The sequence below is a fragment of the Pogoniulus pusillus genome, chromosome 5, assembly GCF_015220805.1.
Source record: "Pogoniulus pusillus isolate bPogPus1 chromosome 5, bPogPus1.pri, whole genome shotgun sequence".
NCBI lineage: Eukaryota > Metazoa > Chordata > Aves > Piciformes > Lybiidae > Pogoniulus > Pogoniulus pusillus.
In genome coordinates this window covers 28,419,472-28,437,955 of record NC_087268.1, presented here as the reverse complement: position 1 = coordinate 28,437,955, position 18,484 = coordinate 28,419,472, and the positions used below count along the sequence as shown (strand labels likewise).

Sequence of the window (18,484 nt, the reverse complement as noted above, 5' to 3'; positions counted from 1 at the left end):
TCCATCCTGGCCTTAAAGACCTCCAGGGATGGGGCCTCAACCACCTCCCTGGGCAACCCATTCCAGCCTCTCAGCACAAGAAGAGGAAGAACAACTTCCCCCTCACATCCAGTCTGAACCTACCCATCTCCAGCTTCGCTTCATTCCCTCTAGTCCTGTCACTACCTGATAGCCTCAAAAGTCCCTCCCTAGCTCTTTTGTAGGCCCCTTTCACATATTGCAAGGCTACAATAAGGTCACCTGGGAGCCTCCTCTTCCCCAGAGTGAACAGCCCAAACTCTTTCAGTCTGTCTTCATAGCTGAGGTGCTCCAGTCCTCTGATCATCCTCGTGGCCCTTCTCTGGACACACTCCAGCATGTCCACATCCTCAGCCACACATTAAGTTTCAGTTGAAGCTTATGTACTGTATGACTGAGTAAAATTCAGTTGTGAAACACAAAGTCACAAAAAATCGTGCTTCTTCTCCTTGTTTAGCTGCATATATATTTTTATATATAGATAGAGAAACACTTAAGGAATATAAGTATGTATTTTAATAGATAAATTTTTACAAATTGCATTTTCATTTTCCTCTGAGCAAATAAGGCAAAATGGAAATAAAAACCAGTGTGTTCAATGCATGTAGGAAACAGACTTCGTATTTATTTGTGTGTTCTCTCTTAGCTCTTAGCCTTTATACAGCTGTACATTAGTATCTAAAATCTAATGGAGCAACTGTCTTGGGTGATGTCCCCACCCCAGCGGAATAACTCCTTTGGACTTGGGACATTTTGTTAACTGTAAACAGTCCTAGCTGATGTTTATGAAGCTATCAGAGGCAGATTAAAAGCTTCATATACTGAGTGGTAGGAGGGACTGGTAGGCAGCACAAGAGCACAATGCCATTTATCTCACAGTTATTACACATTACCCATATGCCAACAGGTTCTAGAATTGTCATTTGATTGCCTCTGTTCCTGGCGAGCCCTCACCACACTTACAGTTTTACCCTTCTTTATGGAAATCCATCCATTAGGTTCTCATTTGAAAATCTGCCAAAGTGTGAATTTTGGCTGATTTTAGCTTCTCTAAGTTTCCTTGTGGGCCTTGGGTTGTAGAGGGGTTTGAGTCTGAGTTTGGGGTGTGATATGAGGCAGATTTAAAGGTTATTGAATAATTTATTAATATATACAAAGAGAATTCCATCCAAAACTTATACACAACTAACCCACACAAATCCTTTGATATGGTTGGTAAAACTATTTTACAGAATGTCTATATGCAGCCAAATTAAGCAACTTGGTAGAGGTTTTAGAAATGTTTTAATCAGAGAGTCTTGCAGCATAAACTGCCACTGGTGAAGTGTGATGGTTTGGGTGTTCCCTGCCCCCCCACACTTTAGAAATCACCCAGACTAGACTCAGGCAGCTCTGGAAATATGAATGAAGCTTATATTTACAGCTAGCACAATATACAAGCAGATATTTACAGTATCTACAGTTATAGACAGAAATATACAAGGTAAAAGTAATACAGAAACACAACTCCCCTCCCAGAAACCTGAGTCCCCAGGAGGAGCTCTCAACCACCCCTGCACCTTCCCCCTGCCCCTCTCAATCTTACCCCAGTCCCAGGGAAGAATGGAGGTTCAGCCAAAAGGTTAGGAAGCAAAGTGGGTTAGACCAAAACGGAAGGTGAGGTTAGAGGGATGCAGCTCAGCCAGCAGCCCCAGCGAGAGTGATGGCGAGTGTGTTATCTAATGTTTTTATTTCCTGTTCCTATACTTCTCAGCAAGGCTGTGAGCAAAGTAGACATCACCACTGTTTTCTTTCCACAGCCTGTAATCTAGTTCTTCTCACCAAAACATTCTAGCCTGCTTCAAACTAGCACATAAAGCTAATGAAATTCCTTAACAACTTGAATCGAGAGCATTCGAATACTCACTAATTGGAAGTCTCAGCGTCTGTGGTCCCAAAATGCATACAGTGAAAGCCACGTAGTTGATTCTCGTGGAGCTGATAGTTCCATTCGAATTTGGGGCGCGCTGCCTGAGAGGCTTCCACAGGCATGATCGGGCTGATGCGGCGAGCTGGAGCGGCGGCCGAGCGGGAACACCGGGAACGCCTCGTTCGATCATCCCCTGGGTGGGTGCAGAGTGCCGTGGAACAAAGGGTCATGTAAAAGAGAACAAAGGTAGCAGCCCCAGGCAGCAGGCAGGCAGGGAGAGGTGAGCGGACAGAGTGGCAAGAGCATCTTGTTTACCTGGATTGCCCTATTTATCAGATGTGGGCCGGGATTAATGGTCCTTTGGCCACGATATCATCCAATAGGCTTCTGGCAGTAGGCTGAAACACACCAAATTAGGAAGGGTCCACAGGTCTAATTCCCCAAATATGGGGATAGCATGGGCCTTGCACCCAGTGGGCCATATGCTAAGCGAGTGGGCTTACACAGCTGTGTTATACAACCTGGACCCTGGGCAGGCCAGACTGTGACACCAGGCCTGTTGTGCCACTTTTGTCTGTTTAATGTGTTTACCTCTGGCTTGGGCAGAAGAACATGTCCAGGTGTGATGGTTTGGGTGTTCCCCACCCCCCACACTTTAGAAGTTACCCAGACTAGACTCAGCCAGCTCTGGGAATATAAATGAAGCTATTTATTTACAGCTAGCACAATATACAAGCAGATATTTACAGTATATACAGTTATAGACAGAAATAGACAAGGTAAAAGGTAATACAGAGACACAACTCCCCTCCCAGAAACCTGAGTCCCCAGGAGGGGCTCTCAACCACCCCTGCATCTTCCCCCTGCCCCTCTCAACCTTACCCCAGTCCCAAGGAAGAATGGAGGTTCAGCCAAGAGGTTAAGAAGCAAAGGTGAGTGGAGGGTGTGTTAGAGAGATGTATCTCAGACAGAAGCCCAAGGCAGAGTGAGACATAAATGGCCAGAGTGTTATCTCATGTTTTCGTTTCTTCTTCAGCAAGACTCTGAGGGAAGTAGACATCACCACTGTTTCCCTTTCACAGCCTGTGATCCAGTTCTACTCACCAAAACATTCTACTCTGCTTCAAACCAGCACACCAGGCAAGGCAAGGCAAGGCAAGGCAAGGCAAGGCAAGGCAAGGCAAGGCAAGGCAAGGCAAGGCAAGGCATGAATAAGCCTATTTGGGCCTATGTGACCCTCCACTACACTTTGTGGCAGAGGAACCACCACAGATAGAGGAAATACCCACAGTAATCCAGGGTTTAATGAAGTCCACAAGTTAGCCTTGGCAAGTAGGAGGAGGTCAAAACTATTTCTGCAGGATGTAAGGATAAAATTAAAATTGGATTGTGAGATAAAGCCGCTGTGTCAGCATGCAGGCCAAAAATTAATCAAAAAGGTCAATCCTGCATATAAACTAAACAGAAAATAAAGCCTCTAGTAATGCGGATCAGGAAAGGGCAGAAATAGTTGTTTTTCTAATTTTTTTATGGTTAAACCCTGTCCTGACTTGCAACACTTTCTCAGTGCATTACTGAATAGCAGACTAGTTGTGAAGTGCAATAGTAAAAGAGGCAGAGAGATTAATCTTTTCTCATATCTCTAAGGGGTTGGATTCAACACAATATTGCCTGCCTTTACCTTTCCTAAACATGGTTTTGCTGTCTACAACTACCTGAGGGGTGGTTGTGGCCAGGAGGAGGTTGCTCTCTTCTCTCAGGTGGCCAGCACCAGAACAAGAGGACACAGCCTCAAGCTACGCCAGGGGAAATTTAGGCTCGAGGTGAGGAGAAAGTTCTTCACTGAGAGAGTCATTGGACACTGGAATGGGCTGCCCGGGGAGGTGGTGGAGTCGCCGTCCCTGGGGCTGTTCAAGGCAAGATTGGACGTGGCACTTGGTGCCATGGTCTAGCCTTGAGCTCTGTGGTAAAGGGTTGGACTTGATGATCTGTGAGGTCTCTTCCAACCTTGGTGATACTGTGATATACATGTGCAAGTCTAATGTACTCCAGTGTTACAGTACATGGCTAAAACCTGTACAGCAATTTGTTGGCATACCTCACTTCTCAGATTTCTGAAAAGAGCATTGCAGCATGCAAAAAAGTTTGATGTAGTCTTCACCCATGAAAAAACCTACATGGTTACTCTTCTGGTATTAAACTTTTTAAACACCTTTTTCCTATGGGGTCCCCTGTTGAAAGACAGTTCTGGAAAAAAAGGTAATATGTAATGGCTTAAGTTTACTTCATAGAATCAACCAGGTTGGAAGAGACCCTCCCCAAGATCATTCAGTCCAACCTATCACCCAACCCTGTCCAATCAACTAGACCATGGTACTAAGTACCTCATCTAGTCTTTTTTTTTAACACCTCCAAGGATGGCAACTCCACTTGCAAAGCCAGAGTAGAAGACATTATAGCTGCAGATTACAAGAACTCTGTGCTTAAGCCAGTTACCTGGTAACTCCAGCTTTGGGGCACAAAGTCCCAAAACAAACAAAAAACCCCAAACTGCACTAAACCAAAAAACCCAAACCACCACCTACACCTTTTCTCACCTAGCAATGGATACTTGTGGGGACAACATAATGAAAATAAGTGGAAATAAAATAGCTTGCCAAGTATACAATGGCTTTTCAAAACTTTACATTTCAAACTTACTTTACATGGAGTGACTCTAAAAGGTTCTGGGTACAAATAGAATATACATTAAATTTTCCTTGCTGTATATTCTTACAGTCACCTGAGAGTGTATAAAGGATGTCCACTTGGTCCACTTTCTGGCATCTGTTTGAGAAACATTCATTTGGCTGTCCAGAGGAATACTGAGCTGACATTTCCAGCTGACACTGAATCTCCCATCAGGCTGTCATGAAAATATGAGTAGTTTCAGGTATTGCTAACTGGTTAATTTTTTATCTTCTTATGAAACCAGACAAGGGAATGATTACTTTCCATGTTCAGAAAAAATGTAACTGAATGAAGTATTAAATAATTTTCCTTTCAAATTCTGCTGCAGGATTTATCACAGCTCTGCAGATACAGGCACTGCCTACTTCCTTTCTTTTTTGCTAGTAGCACACCTAAAACTGTTCTGGTGCTCTCTGCACTTCAGGTGCAAAGCACTTATAGAAGACAGACCACATGCATGAGCATCTGTGGTGCATGCATCTCTGTATATGTAAACATCATTCCACTTCCCTAAAGTCAATCTGTGGAAATTTTCCAATCTTCTGTACTTTATCTAGTAACTATCTTACCTGTGCTTATGTTTACTTTATCTAATAAGAGCTTGTGGCCATCAGCCTGCATAGACAGATGCACAAACTGATGGTGAAAAAGAGTCATTCTCTGTGTTGTTTTCTTAAGCAACATAGAAGGCTGCGTTAAAATCCACGATTCAAATTAGTAGCACCAGGGACTCATTTCACTCAGGCTGCACAAAGCAGCTGAGAAGACATGTTCCTTAATATTTTAAGGATAGACTCCAGTTTTGAGTCTGTAGTAGCAATAAACTGGAATCACCTGTATAACTTGTACCTGGAACTTCTGCTGGTACAGATTTCTTTGGGTTACAATCAGCTAGTGTAACCTGGAGTTCACATCCTTAGACTACTTCTTAGACTCTTACAACTTAACTGAGAACCAGCCTAGCAGTCTGACAAGCTTAAAGTTGGTTTTGCGCATGCGACTCCCCCAGTGTAGAATCTGCTCCATATCAATAGAGCCACAGCTTATGTATAAGTCAAACCCTCTGGTCTGAAACGCAACACACTGAAGTGGAAGAAATGTGATTTCTGGTGACCTAAGAACAATTGTGGTACAGAAATATTTTGTTCTGTATCTTGGATTTTCTTGCTTGGGATGTGACAGATTCAGAGACAGAAAGCAATATCGATTTCATCAGTTTTAATATGCTGCTGCAAGCATGTCAAAGCCAGACATCTTACTGAGTCTTGCTATATTTGATGACAATATCTGTTATAATTGCTCCAGGTAGCTCCAGGTTATTCACATCTGTGTGTATCTTATGTACTTTGTAGCTGCCATGATGAAATACCTTCTGCTTTCACCTAGCCAGCTAACAGCTTGTGCTAGTTTGAAACTAGCTAGAATGTTTAGGTGAGAAGAACTAGATTACAGGCTGTGAAAGGGAAACACTGGTGATGTCTACTTCACTCATAGGCTTGCTGAGATGTATAAGAACAAGAATCCAAACATAGATAAGGCATTCGGGCACAGCCTGGGCTTTGAGCTGCATTTCTCTCTAACCTCACCTTCCATCTCTCTGATTAATCCACTTGGTTCCTAAACCCCCAGCTGAACTCTATTCTTCCTTGAGGCACAAGGCAACAACTAGAGTAAGGTAGAAGGGTGGGAGAAGGTGAAGTGTGGTTGGGAGCCCCTCCTGGGGACTCAGGTTTCTGGGAGAGGAGTTATATTTCTGTATTACCTTCTATATTTCTGTATATACTGTAAATATTTGCTTGTATATTGTGCTAAGCTGTAAGTAATAAGCTTCATTCAATTTCCAGAGCTGGCTGAGTCTAGTCTGGTTAATATCCAAAGTGTGGGGAGGCAGCTAGCACCCAAACCACCACACATCTATACAAGCTGCTGTCATAACTAGCTGAAGGATCAAAACTTTCACCATTGAAACCTAATCCTTGTCATCATTACTGCTCTCCTAAAAAAGCACACACCTTCTCAAGAGTCTAAATTTATTGATAAAGCAAAACCAAAAGCAAGTAACTGCATATGAATTTGAGATAAAAATTAGTTTGCAGAATGTTACAAAATCAAGTGGCAATGTTACACCAAGTGGCAAAGAGACAAGAGAAGAAGAAAAAAAAAACAAAAAAAAAACAAAAAAATACCACCAACCAGGTCTGTTGTCACTCTACTTAATAGCAGGCAAAAGTCACATTTTGGAACACTCAGATGGCTGTATCTTGTACTTTTTCATGGAAAACATTATTCTCCTATAGGATCATATTTAGGCTGTTCAACTTCATTTAAAGAGAAAATCAAACCAAGCAGAAAACTGAAAACGAGAAAAAAAACCTACAAGGGAGGTTCTCCTGCCCCTCTACTCTGCCCTGGTGAGACCTCATCTTGAATACTGTGTTCAGTTTTGGGCTCCCTAGTTTAAGAAGGACAGGAATCTGCTGGAAAGGATCCAGCAGAGGGCTACAATGATGACTATTGGACTGGAGGGCTTGGCTTATGAGGAGAGGCTGAGGGACCTGGGGCTTTTTAGTCTGGAGAGAAGAAGACTGAGAGGGGATTTGATAAATGCTTTTAAGTATCTGAGGGCTGGCCACTCACTCACTTCTTGTGATATGATATGGAGCAACGGGTGTAAGGGTGTAAGTTGCAGAAAAAGAGGTTCCACCTCAACACAAGGGGGAATTTATTTACTGTAAGGGTCACAGGGCAGTGGAACAGGCTCCCCAGGGAGGTCGTGGAGTCTCCTTCTCTGGAGACTTTCAAAGCTCGTCTGTCTCTTTTCCTCTGTGATCTGTGTTAGTATTGTCCTGCTTCAGCAGGGGGGTTGGACTCGATGATCTCTTTGGGTCCCTTCCAATACCTAACATCCTATGATCCTGTGATAACCCACAACCTAAAAACAATGCTGTAAATACCTGGGGGTTCTTTCATTTTGCTATTAGAAAAGATTAAACTTTTACAAGCAGGAATTTGAGTTGTTTCAAAAGGAGCTAGCTGCAATGATCAAGCAAGCCTAAAAAACAACTGTCTGAAAGATAAAAAGTAGAAGGCTTAGACAGTCTATCACAGACTGTAACCTCCAGCATGAAAGGTATCAACTGTTACTCAGTGATTTAAAGAAATGTAGGTGATTCCAAACAGAAACTCTTTATTGCAGAGTCAAATTCTGATTGAAGTTACTATAATTTAACAAGTTATCGCACATCAGCTAAGCTACGCAAAACTATTTCAGTGTTTCTTGTTACCTGATTTTGGAAACAAAGCTCTTGCAGACATAACATGTGATTATTTCACGCTAAATCCACAGGATCTTTTGTTAGCTCTGGGCTACAACTGCACATTTGGAGTTACCTGTGACTGTACTGACTGACATGGAGCAACTTAGGCAAGATCATGTTTGAACACTTTGTGATGATTGCACTCTTTTTTTTCCTTCAGTGCTTGTAATTTATACATAGTGGATTTTCACCCACAACAAAAGTTATTTCTGTTCGATCCTTATAAACTCACAATACCAGCTCCTCACATTATCACCTCAAACCTAAAACTATGTATTTTGGGGTAAACATCCTTTCTTGTAACCATCTACCTTCCATTTTGTTTGAAGTCCAAAGACACTCTTCAAGCTTTACATAATTAGGCCAATTTAAATTTTAAAAGGCACAACCCATTCCTTCAGGTTACAATTTTTAGGAGGACTGATTTTTTAATTAATAGAAGTACCACTGCAGAGTGTATTTTAAATACTTAGGTGCCCATAATATTCCCTTGGATAGAGTATTCTGGATCACTGGCTGCAGGTTCAACATGGTCTCTTACCTTTCAGTCTGGTGCACATTTGAAACACAGGTAAATCAAAACAGAAGAGTCAGTAAAAATTAGTAGCAGTGAAGAAAGAAAGGAAGGGAGCAGAGATCAAACCAATTCCACCCTTGGTGCAGATCTGCTGAACTAAAAAAATGCCAGAAAGTAATTCAGAAAAGAATTTCTGCCCAGGAGTGAACAGCTATGAAATGACCTAGAAATCAGCAATAGGTAAGACAAATAGGGAAAGTCTGTTATACACAGAAGGTTAACAAGTTTTAATCTGACTGGGAACTAGGGCTTTACTCTCAGAGGAAATACCTAAAAGAAATTACTTGTTCCTCTGTTACAATCAAAATATGAAGGTTACCTTGAACTGAAAAAGGTTTGTAGTTGTCATGAGCTATTCTTAGTTATCATAGCAAAATAAGTCCACTTTAATCAAATCATGTCGTTTGCTTGAGGTATGCAAATCAGGCTCCTCTCCTGGATGTGGTTCAGATTTGGATGTTTGCATTCCTTGAGCTTCTAGTTGTGTGCAAATTATTCATTCTACTTACTCTGTGGTTTTTGATTTCTACAGGATCTGTCTTACAAGGACTGTCACTGGCATGAAACCTGTTTCCACTGCTTCCAGTGCAAGAATTCATTGGTGGACAAACCTTTTGCTGCAAAAGAGGAACATCTACTTTGTACTGATTGCTACTCCAATGAATACTCTTCCAAATGTAATGAGTGCAAGAAGACTATTATGCCAGGTTAGGATGCTCACTTTTTGGACTAAGTAAAGATTAGGCTAAATATCAAACCTAAATCAAACATTTGTGAACATTTTTTCCCATTACTATCTCTATTAAGTCCTGCTGTACTCTGTAAAATACAGTTGAAGGTACATTCTAAGTACTTTCCAGAATTCATTTAGAGGTTTTTGATGGCTGGACAACTAAAATTGGTCTGGTTGTCCAATCTAAACTTTGTACTTTATTTTTATTGGCTTCTACTGCTTGAAGATCAGAAACAGCTTGCATTTAAAAGCTTACTTAACCATTTAGCTGTTATTGTAGTCAGTCTAAATTTGGTGTCTCCCATGAAAACGAAAAATTGGTCAAAAGTGCCTACAATGTTTTTCTTGAGCTAAAAGATAGGAAGAAACAGGAAAGAGCTATTTTCTTTTTATAGTTGTAGTAACACATTGCTAAAGCCTCATCTGCTCATGTCAATACTAATCTACGATGATTTGAGAGCTTAAAGTGGATGGAATATTGCTTCAGAAATAAAATAGTAAAAAGCAGTTTGAGGAATGCATTTGTATGCTCCATAACAATTACTTGCTACTTTTCCCAGTAAAATTCTTCCTTGACTGGTTCTGATACTGGCCATTTAGGTGTACCTAAAGCATAAAAATGAGGGTTTGATGATAAAAAAGAATGTATAAACTGAAATTCTATTCAAAAGCAGGTGGTCGTACCCATTCATTCCTGACTGAGTGTGAGCATCTCCTTCTATTAGTCCATGTGGACCTGGTTTTACTGATACAGCACAAACAACTGACATGCCAGTGCTAGCTTTAAAGCTAGAACTCCATATATATATATACACACACACATGTATGTATTTAAGATTGTTCAAATTCATCCCCATGACCAGCATGCTTATTTACTGAATGAGTCTCTTTATTACCTATTATGCCAGCTATAGACTGGTAAGTAGTAATAGGGACAACCCCGAGAATCCTTTCTACTCTTACAACCTGAAACAGAAGAAATTTTGATGAAAATTTTAAACCACCAGCTGGTTTTCAGCTGCTTCTCAGACAGTCAAGATGCCACCACATTCAGAGAGCAGTACACCCAGCATGTATTTTGTACTTACACAGCACACCACGTTAGTAGAGGAGCTACACCAGAGAACTATGATCACTAATTGAAGCGCAATTCATTTTGAAAGGACCAGCAAGTGGTTGGATACCCTTTATAGAGGCTGCTAATGCTACACTTGCCCTTTGCTTTGCTCCACTAAGTGTACAATTTAGATTTAATAAAGCATTATCATGACATGCCCATTAAATACTAAACTAATTATAAGCATGATCTTTCAGTCCTTCTGCAAACTGAACTCCCACTAACTTCAGTCTAGCAGAAAACAAACAGAGCTCCCCCTGCCTTGAGTTTCAGTGACAACACAACCCAAACAACAAACAGCTAAAAATATGATAATAAACCCCCAAATTGTCCACATCTCCTTTTTCCAGAATATCATTCCTTCGAGGACTGATTTATTTATTCCTTGGTATGATATAAAAAGTTACCAGCAAAAAGAAGGCATAATTCATAAACAGCATCCATTAATAAAACAGATCCAAAACATGCAAGCACATAAGCATCAGGCAGAAAGGTACCCAACAGTTCACCTACTACATCCCTACATGTCAGTTCTTAAAATAAAAATACAAAATAAAATCCTGAAGCATGCCTCTGGGCAGAATGTAATGAAACTGAAAAAGAAAAACATACAACTAGAAAACCAACAGGAAATAATGCTTGAGAAGGGAAAAATGCTAAAAGTGCACCCTGCAGTAATGGGGGTGGGGAGGGTCAGCATCAAAGGAAATCAGCATGGCTCTTCGTCGTTAGCCCACATGATCTGCTTGTCAACCTTCTGAGCACCTGACATCACGTTTGTTGCTATAGACTTCAAGAGTAATGCAGAACTGTGGGAGCACCATTTGTTTGTTTTCCCTTCTAGACAGTATAAAATATTCCGACTCAAACTGGTACTAAGGAAATTGTATAATGTGCAAAGAAATTTGTCCATGTGATAAAGCATCTCCAATTTCCTGGGAGGGCTCCGAATCCACCTCTCACATAGTGGTCTGAATCAGCCAAGCAAAGTATCTGTATCCTAAACCTTCATCCTTGACAACTACATTCGTCTCCTACCATACCACTTCTCTGTTTTTCAGTAAAGGATTGTTTTAAAGCATTTTATTTCCTTTCACATTTTCACTATGGCTTAAATAGAACTGAAGACAGAAAGTTTCTTTCTTACTGAAAGTTTCAAGAGACAGGGAAACATTTAGGGTAGGTGTTGCAGAGCCAGAAGCCATTGCAAATTTATAGTGGACCTCAATGAGATCAGGAATAAGGCCACACAGCAGACATGAAATGATCCTTTATGACTATACTGTATTGTGAAAGTGATGCAAGAAGCTTGTTGGCAATTAGCCAGGTGTCTTGCGGCTGTCTGAAAAAGAATCAACAGGGACTTGGAATGACCCAGGGCAAACTTTAACGAGGAACGGCCTTACCTCCACTCAACATTAATAGCAACTTTTGTTGGTGTCTCACCAATACTCCAGAATCTTACTGTGCATTGGAATTATTAACTGATAATACCACAAAAAGATGAGGTAAGCCTTCATTATTAGCAATAGATGTTTCTCCTTTTTATAGGAGGAAAAGAACCACTCCTTCTCTGAAAACCTAAAATGTTACCCAATGCCATGCAAAGCTGGTAGCAATGGGAAGTAGCCTCTACCTCCTAGCTGCACTGTTTATTGACTGACACTAGCCTGTCAGGCAACAAAGAGCTACAAATAGCATCCATCTTAGCCAGAAGCAGTTCAGCTGATCCTCTGGTCTCATTACAGGTACTCGGAAGATGGAATACAAGGGCAACAGCTGGCACGAGACCTGCTTTATCTGCTACCACTGCCAACAGCCTATTGGGACAAAGAGTTTCATCCCCAAAGACAATCAAAACTTTTGTGTTCCCTGCTATGAAAAGCAGTTTGCCATGCAGTGCGTCCAGTGTAAGAAGGTATTGATTTGATTTTACTTCGCTAAAACCTAAGGCCCATCCCACCATTTCACGTCCAAGTAGGTAGAATATCTTATTTTTCTGAGTGTTAAAAGATTCAGGATCACATGATTTTAAGAGATGGTTTGATTTCAGTTCCTATCCTGCACCAGACACAGTATTTACAATGAAAAGTCTCTTACTCAGGGTTAAAGACCCCTTTGTACTGAAAGAACATTGACAACACATTATTAAAAAAAAAAAACAAAAAAACAAAACAACATCACCACAAAACAAAACAAAAACTGCAGTGTAATAATCTCATTCTAATATAAATTATATACCTAAACATTTCAAGTGGAAGGAATATGAGCTAACACCGATAATTTTTCAGTATTATAAAGTTCAAGACAGAGAGGTAAGTTTTACACAGAGAAAATGTTGCTCCTGAAATAAACACTACTAAACTGTATGACTTTCTGGGCTAAAGACCTTTTGTTTGTGAATTGCCTAAATTCCAAACATAGACACTGCAAAGTATTTTAGAATTCTTCCCTAAAAAGAATAATCTCAACACTTACAGAACTAATAAATATGTTTCTTAAGGATACATACATAGGCAAAGATGATGAAAACTACGGCTATACTGGCAGTAAATTCTCTCCCACTGCCACCATTTCCTATTTCTCTCCCTTTGCCATCCATAGTTGTGATGGTTTGGGTATTCCCCACCCCCCCACTTTAGAAATACCCAGACTAGACTCAGCCAGCTCTGGGAATACGAATGAAGCTATTTATTTACAGCTAGCATAACATACAAACAGATATTTACAGTATATACAGTTATAGACAGAAGTATACAAGGCAAAAAGGTAATACAGAAACACAACTCCCCTCCCAGAAACCTGAGTCCCCAGGAGGGGCTCTCAACCACCCCTGCACCTTCCCCCTGCCCCCCTCAACCTTACCCCAGTCCTAAGGAAGAACAGAGGTTCAGCCAAGAGGTTAAGAAGCAAAGGTGAGTTAGGCCAAATGGAAGGTGAGGTTAGGGAGATGCAGCTCAGTCAGCAGCCCAAGGCAGAGTCAGACAAAATGGTGAGAGTGTCATCTAATGTTTTCATTTCTTCTTCCCAAACTCCTTAGCAGGACTTCTGAGGGAAGTAGACATCACCATAGTTTTCCCTTCACAGCCTGTAATCTAGTTCTTCTCACCAAAACATTCTAGCTAGCTTCACACTAGCACAGTATTCTTCCAGTCACCACCTGTGTCCACACTACTCAGACTTTCTTCCACGTGTGCTGCTTCCTCACTTGTCCTTTCAGCCAAGCAAAGCTGCAGTCTGGTCAGAGGTTAAGAGCTGGCCAGAAATGACTGCACCTTTGCAAAACAGAACACATAAAAGCTAAATTTTCCTTTCAGCCTGAAGTACACTCATTATCTTTACTATTTCCTACCCATCCCTCAATCTTCTGAAGCTTTGAGGTGTTTTATCTCTTTAAAATGTCTGTGTGGTGTACAATTTCAAAATATTAACCACATCTGAGAACAAACCCAAAAATACTTAGGAAACAGGCAGACACAGATGAATATACATATTGGACAGCATGACCACATACAAGCCTGGCTCCCAAAGAATCCCCCATTGGGAAAGAAGAAAAATGAAACTGTCCAACTTTACAGCCTTCTTAGGAATACTCAAAGGATCAGAAAACTTCAGTGTGTCAAACATCAGAGGAGCTGTTTTGGTAGGCAACAACTTGTTGTCTAAAAACCCAGACAAAGTCCAGAGAAGTAGAAAGCGAAGATCTTAGCTAAAATTTGAGGTAAAATAGTATTTGCCAAGCAAAGTAACAGGGAAGTTGAAACACCTAAGGTAGTTCCTTCACCATGAAGAACAGAGATGAGACGAATCATAGCATATACATATGAAAAGCAACATACAAAGACTAGTTTTAAAAACAAAGAGGACAACTTTGATAGATATTATAATGTATGGAAAGTGCAGTTATGATGAGGCTTTGTATAAATTCATAAATAAATCACTTTAATTATTTTCTCAAGGTCAACTCCAGCCAAAACTATTTTACTGCTGTTTGGCCTTGCTTCCCTCCTCCTACTGACAAAAACCTCATCATCTTTCCTCTCTAACAAATCAAGATACAAACCTGCCATCCTCAAGAAAACCCTTTTGATTTACTTTCCCATAAAACAGGCTATCACCACAGGAGGCGTCACTTACCGGGAGCAGCCATGGCACAAGGAGTGTTTCGTTTGTACTGGATGCAAGAAGCAGTTATCTGGACAACGTTTTACATCCAGAGATGAATTTGCGTATTGCCTGAGCTGCTTCTGCAACCTCTATGCCAAAAAGTGTGCTGGATGCACAAACCCAATCAGTGGTAGGTCTCTCACAGCTAGCACCTGTGAATTCTGGTTTTATGTTCAATGAACTGCTTCTTATACTGAAAATGGTTAAATAATTAATTCTGAATAACTTGAGAGACTCGAGATACTATACAATTCAAGATGTGTAAAATTAAATATTTGTGCCTTTCAAGTGCCTATTAAAAAAACATGGAAGAGGTCCTTAAAAATGAAGTTTCCTCTTTTTCACCCAATTTTCATGGAACATGGTGGACACAGTATCAGAGCTCTGTGCGTAGCAGGATATTCATGTTCTGTGTATCATTCCACTTGCCTCCACCAGAGGGATCAGTGACCTTGGCAACAAAAGCCCCCTCAGCAACTGAAAGTGCTACCTGGATTACAGCTCATGCTGCAGCACAATGCATTTCTTCCTGAGTTTTCAGAACAGCAGCTGAGAAATCACAAGGCTTTTAGATATTGCTTCCCAGTACCAAAGTACTTAAAGGAGCAAATACTTAAAGCTTTACTAAAAAAAAACTTAGCAAAAAAAACCCCAAATCATCACTTACAATTTCTGAGGTTAAACAAGACAATTACTAACAAGACACATTCAACCCTTTCCTTTTTTCCCTGTACAACATCTACACCCTTTATAATAACCTCATATATAGCTTCAAAATCTTGAATGCTAGCCTGCATTTCTTGAGGCACTCTTCCTTCAAAGCTATGAAACAGGACATGGCACAACCTGTCAGATTTCTTTCTTAATTATTTAAATGCATTTTACAATACAAAATCAACTTACATATCATCCTGTAAAGACCTCTGTTCAGAGGCAGCTGCTTCACTTTTCTTCTGGTGTATACCATACTGCCACCCCCTTTAATTTCTGCCATTATCACCAGTGATAGCAGCCTAGTTCACAATCTTAGCTGTTAACAACAGTACTGTTGGGGGATATACAGAATAAAGGTAGCAAAATCAGCACAGCCGCAAATACATTAGTCACACTGATAATTTTTCATGACTGTATGTCAGATCTCCACAGTAATCCATGAGGGGAGTCAGAAGCAGCATCATTTGACAGCTGATGTGCAATTCTTTTCTTGTAATACAATGTTTTTTGTTTTCAAATAGGAGTTGGAGGAACCAAGTACATCTCCTTTGAAGAACGGCAGTGGCATAACGATTGCTTTAACTGTAAGAAGTGCTCACTCTCATTAGTGGGCCGTGGTTTCCTCACAGAAAGGGATGACATTCTTTGCCCTGAGTGCGGGAAGGATATTTAATGAGTGCAGAGAGCAAAGCCTTGCTTGCAAGATATAGTCTGAAGTACACAGATGTTCAGAACTAGCTTTGCCACTCTGTGTTTCACTGTACTATTAACATTACTTAACCTGTATCTTCAGACTCTCCAAATCTGGAGGGAAAACTTCAAAATCTCTAGTAGCAGTGCTGGTGTTTAAGACTTCTACAGCTAACCAAAACTAAAGCAAAACCTGAGCTGTGAAACCATTTGGGTATTACTGACATAGCATACTCTTTTTCTTTGGTTTTCTGTTGTTGTGGGTTTTTTTTCTTTTCCTTCCACTAAATATTCCAGTTACAAGCAAGTGATACAGTTCAAGGATTACAATGGCCAACACATGCTACATTCACAGATGGATATTTAGGGTGAAATTCTCAGCCCACTCAAATAAATGGCAACACCATCCAGTTACAGCAAGGCTGTGGGCTCACCTCAGTGTTTCTTGAGCTATGTGAATAGTGTGTGCTGTCAAGTGTTTAGGAAGAGTGCAGGTGTAGAGGGTGTTTCGATGTACAGTTGAAGTGGGACTGCTTCATAACAGGTACATATTTTATTGCATGACTAGCTGATTGTGTGGAGTACAAGTTCTGATTGACAGTGTCAGTATTACAGTTAGTCAACATTACACTGCACATTGCATTTTTCAAAATAAAATGATTGAAAACAAAATTGTGATTGTGGTTTAATTGTATCTACATATTAGAGGTTCACAAATACAACGCTTTCACAGTCTAAAGAGCTACTGTTGTGGAGGCAGGGAATTAATGTGGCTGAGTCAAGAATATATAGAAAAATAAAACTATTTTATTTTCCTGAAAAACCACCCCCAAAACTATATACAGGAATTAATTTAGTTCTAATTAGCAGATTCAGTTTGATTGAGAAGATCTTACAAGGATACCATAGGTAAATTTGACTATTTTAAAAGTCAGGAGTTGGAAAAGGCTAAGCTACTAAACACAGAATTCCCCACTATTAATCAAGCTGAGCCTAAAGTTTACTCACAGGTGAGTCAGGCTGGCTGAGGGAAAGGGCAGTCCAGATGCTTGTCCGCTTGCTCTCTTTCAAAAGACCTCTGAGGCTCGTTAAGGCCTATCAAGATGCATAAAGGGGGTGCTTATGGTGGGAAGCCATTCAAAGCAGGGACAGCTTGGCCTTCGGAGTGCTGGGGCACTCTTTCTGCACGAACTATCCAGGTGGGGGAGAACTCTAAGGCAGGAAGTCCCCCAATATTTATACCCTTCCTAGACAAAGAGCAGAGTTACCACTTCCTAGGCGTGAAGACCACAGCCAATCCCAGCCCGATTCCAGCGCGGGCACTGCACGGGCACCCCTCGTGCTGGAAGGGTCCCTTGCTCCTCTGCTTCGCTCCTGCAGGGCAGGGGGGGAAACAGTTTTTTGTGACTTTCCCTCTCCCATTCAAACCAGAGAGGGAGAGGAATTTTGGGGTATACCAGACTCCAGGACAGCTACTATGTGAGAGCCATACAAAGAACCGTTTTTGCACTCAGTTATTATGAAACTGTGGAGTTTAGACACTCCTCAGATGGGCCCCTGCTGATACAATATAGTTGTCTGATAACTGAAATCTGTGGGAAAATTATCAGTGAAACTGAGTAACTGAAAATTCTGATTTGCAAAATGGCAGTTGGAAGGGACCTCTGGAGATCACTTAGTCCACCCTTCCCTGCTAACATAGGTTCACAGCAACATGTCAAGGAAGCCTTTCAAAATCTCCAGAGAAGGAGACTTCACAACCTCTCTGGGCAGTCTTTTCCAGTGCCCTGCTACCTTCACAGGAAAGAAGTTTTTTCTTACATTCAGATGGAACTTTCTGTGTTCTACTTTGTTCCCATTACCCCCTATCCTATCACTGGGCACCACTAAGAAGAGATCAGCCCCATCGCCTTGACCCCCACCACTTAGGTATCTATAAGAATTGATAAGATCCACTCTCAGTCTTCTCCAGGCTAAACAGCCCCAGGTGTCTTAGCCTCTCCTCACAGGAGAGATGCTCCAGTCACCAGATCATTGTTGCAGATCTCTGATGGACTCTCTCCAGTTTCCTGTCTCTCTTGAACTAGAGATGAGAACTGGACACAATACTCCAGATGTGGACTCGTTAGAGCAGAGTGGAGGGGGAAAAGAACCTCCCTCAACCTGCTGGTCACACTCTTCTTAATGCACTCCAGAATACTATTTGCTTCTTGGCCACAAAAGCACACTACTCATAGCTCATTGTTAACTTGTCCACGGGCATTCTCAGGATCATCTCTGCAGAGCTGCTCTCCAGTAGGCCAACCTCTAACTTGTACTGGTGCATGGGGTTATTCCTCCTCAGGCGTAGGACTCTACACTTAACCTAGTTGGAGTTCATTAGGTTCCCGGCTCTGCCCAGCTCTCCAACCTGTCCAGGTCAGTTGCAATTTACAAAAAGTTGTGTTTTGTAGGCTCTAAACTAAAACCTAAAATATTGTTTTCTTCAGCAAGCAAAGAGGCCAAGACAATT

The 18,484-nt window shown here is 41.1% G+C and overlaps 1 protein-coding gene across 2 annotated transcripts in view; it reads left to right on the top strand.

Moving 5' to 3' along the window:
* Positions 1-16,644, top strand: part of FHL2 (four and a half LIM domains 2) — a 66,633-nt gene extending 49,989 nt beyond the window's left edge. For both annotated transcript variants that reach the window (XM_064143631.1, XM_064143629.1), the window contains exons 3-6: positions 9,084-9,258; positions 12,150-12,319; positions 14,512-14,698; positions 15,804-16,644. In XM_064143631.1, coding sequence (XP_063999701.1) covers positions 9,084-9,258; positions 12,150-12,319; positions 14,512-14,698; positions 15,804-15,955 — 684 coding nt within the window. In that variant the 3' untranslated portion in view covers positions 15,956-16,644. The remainder of the gene's footprint in view (positions 1-9,083; positions 9,259-12,149; positions 12,320-14,511; positions 14,699-15,803) is intronic.
* Positions 16,645-18,484: the final 1,840 nt, after the last annotated feature.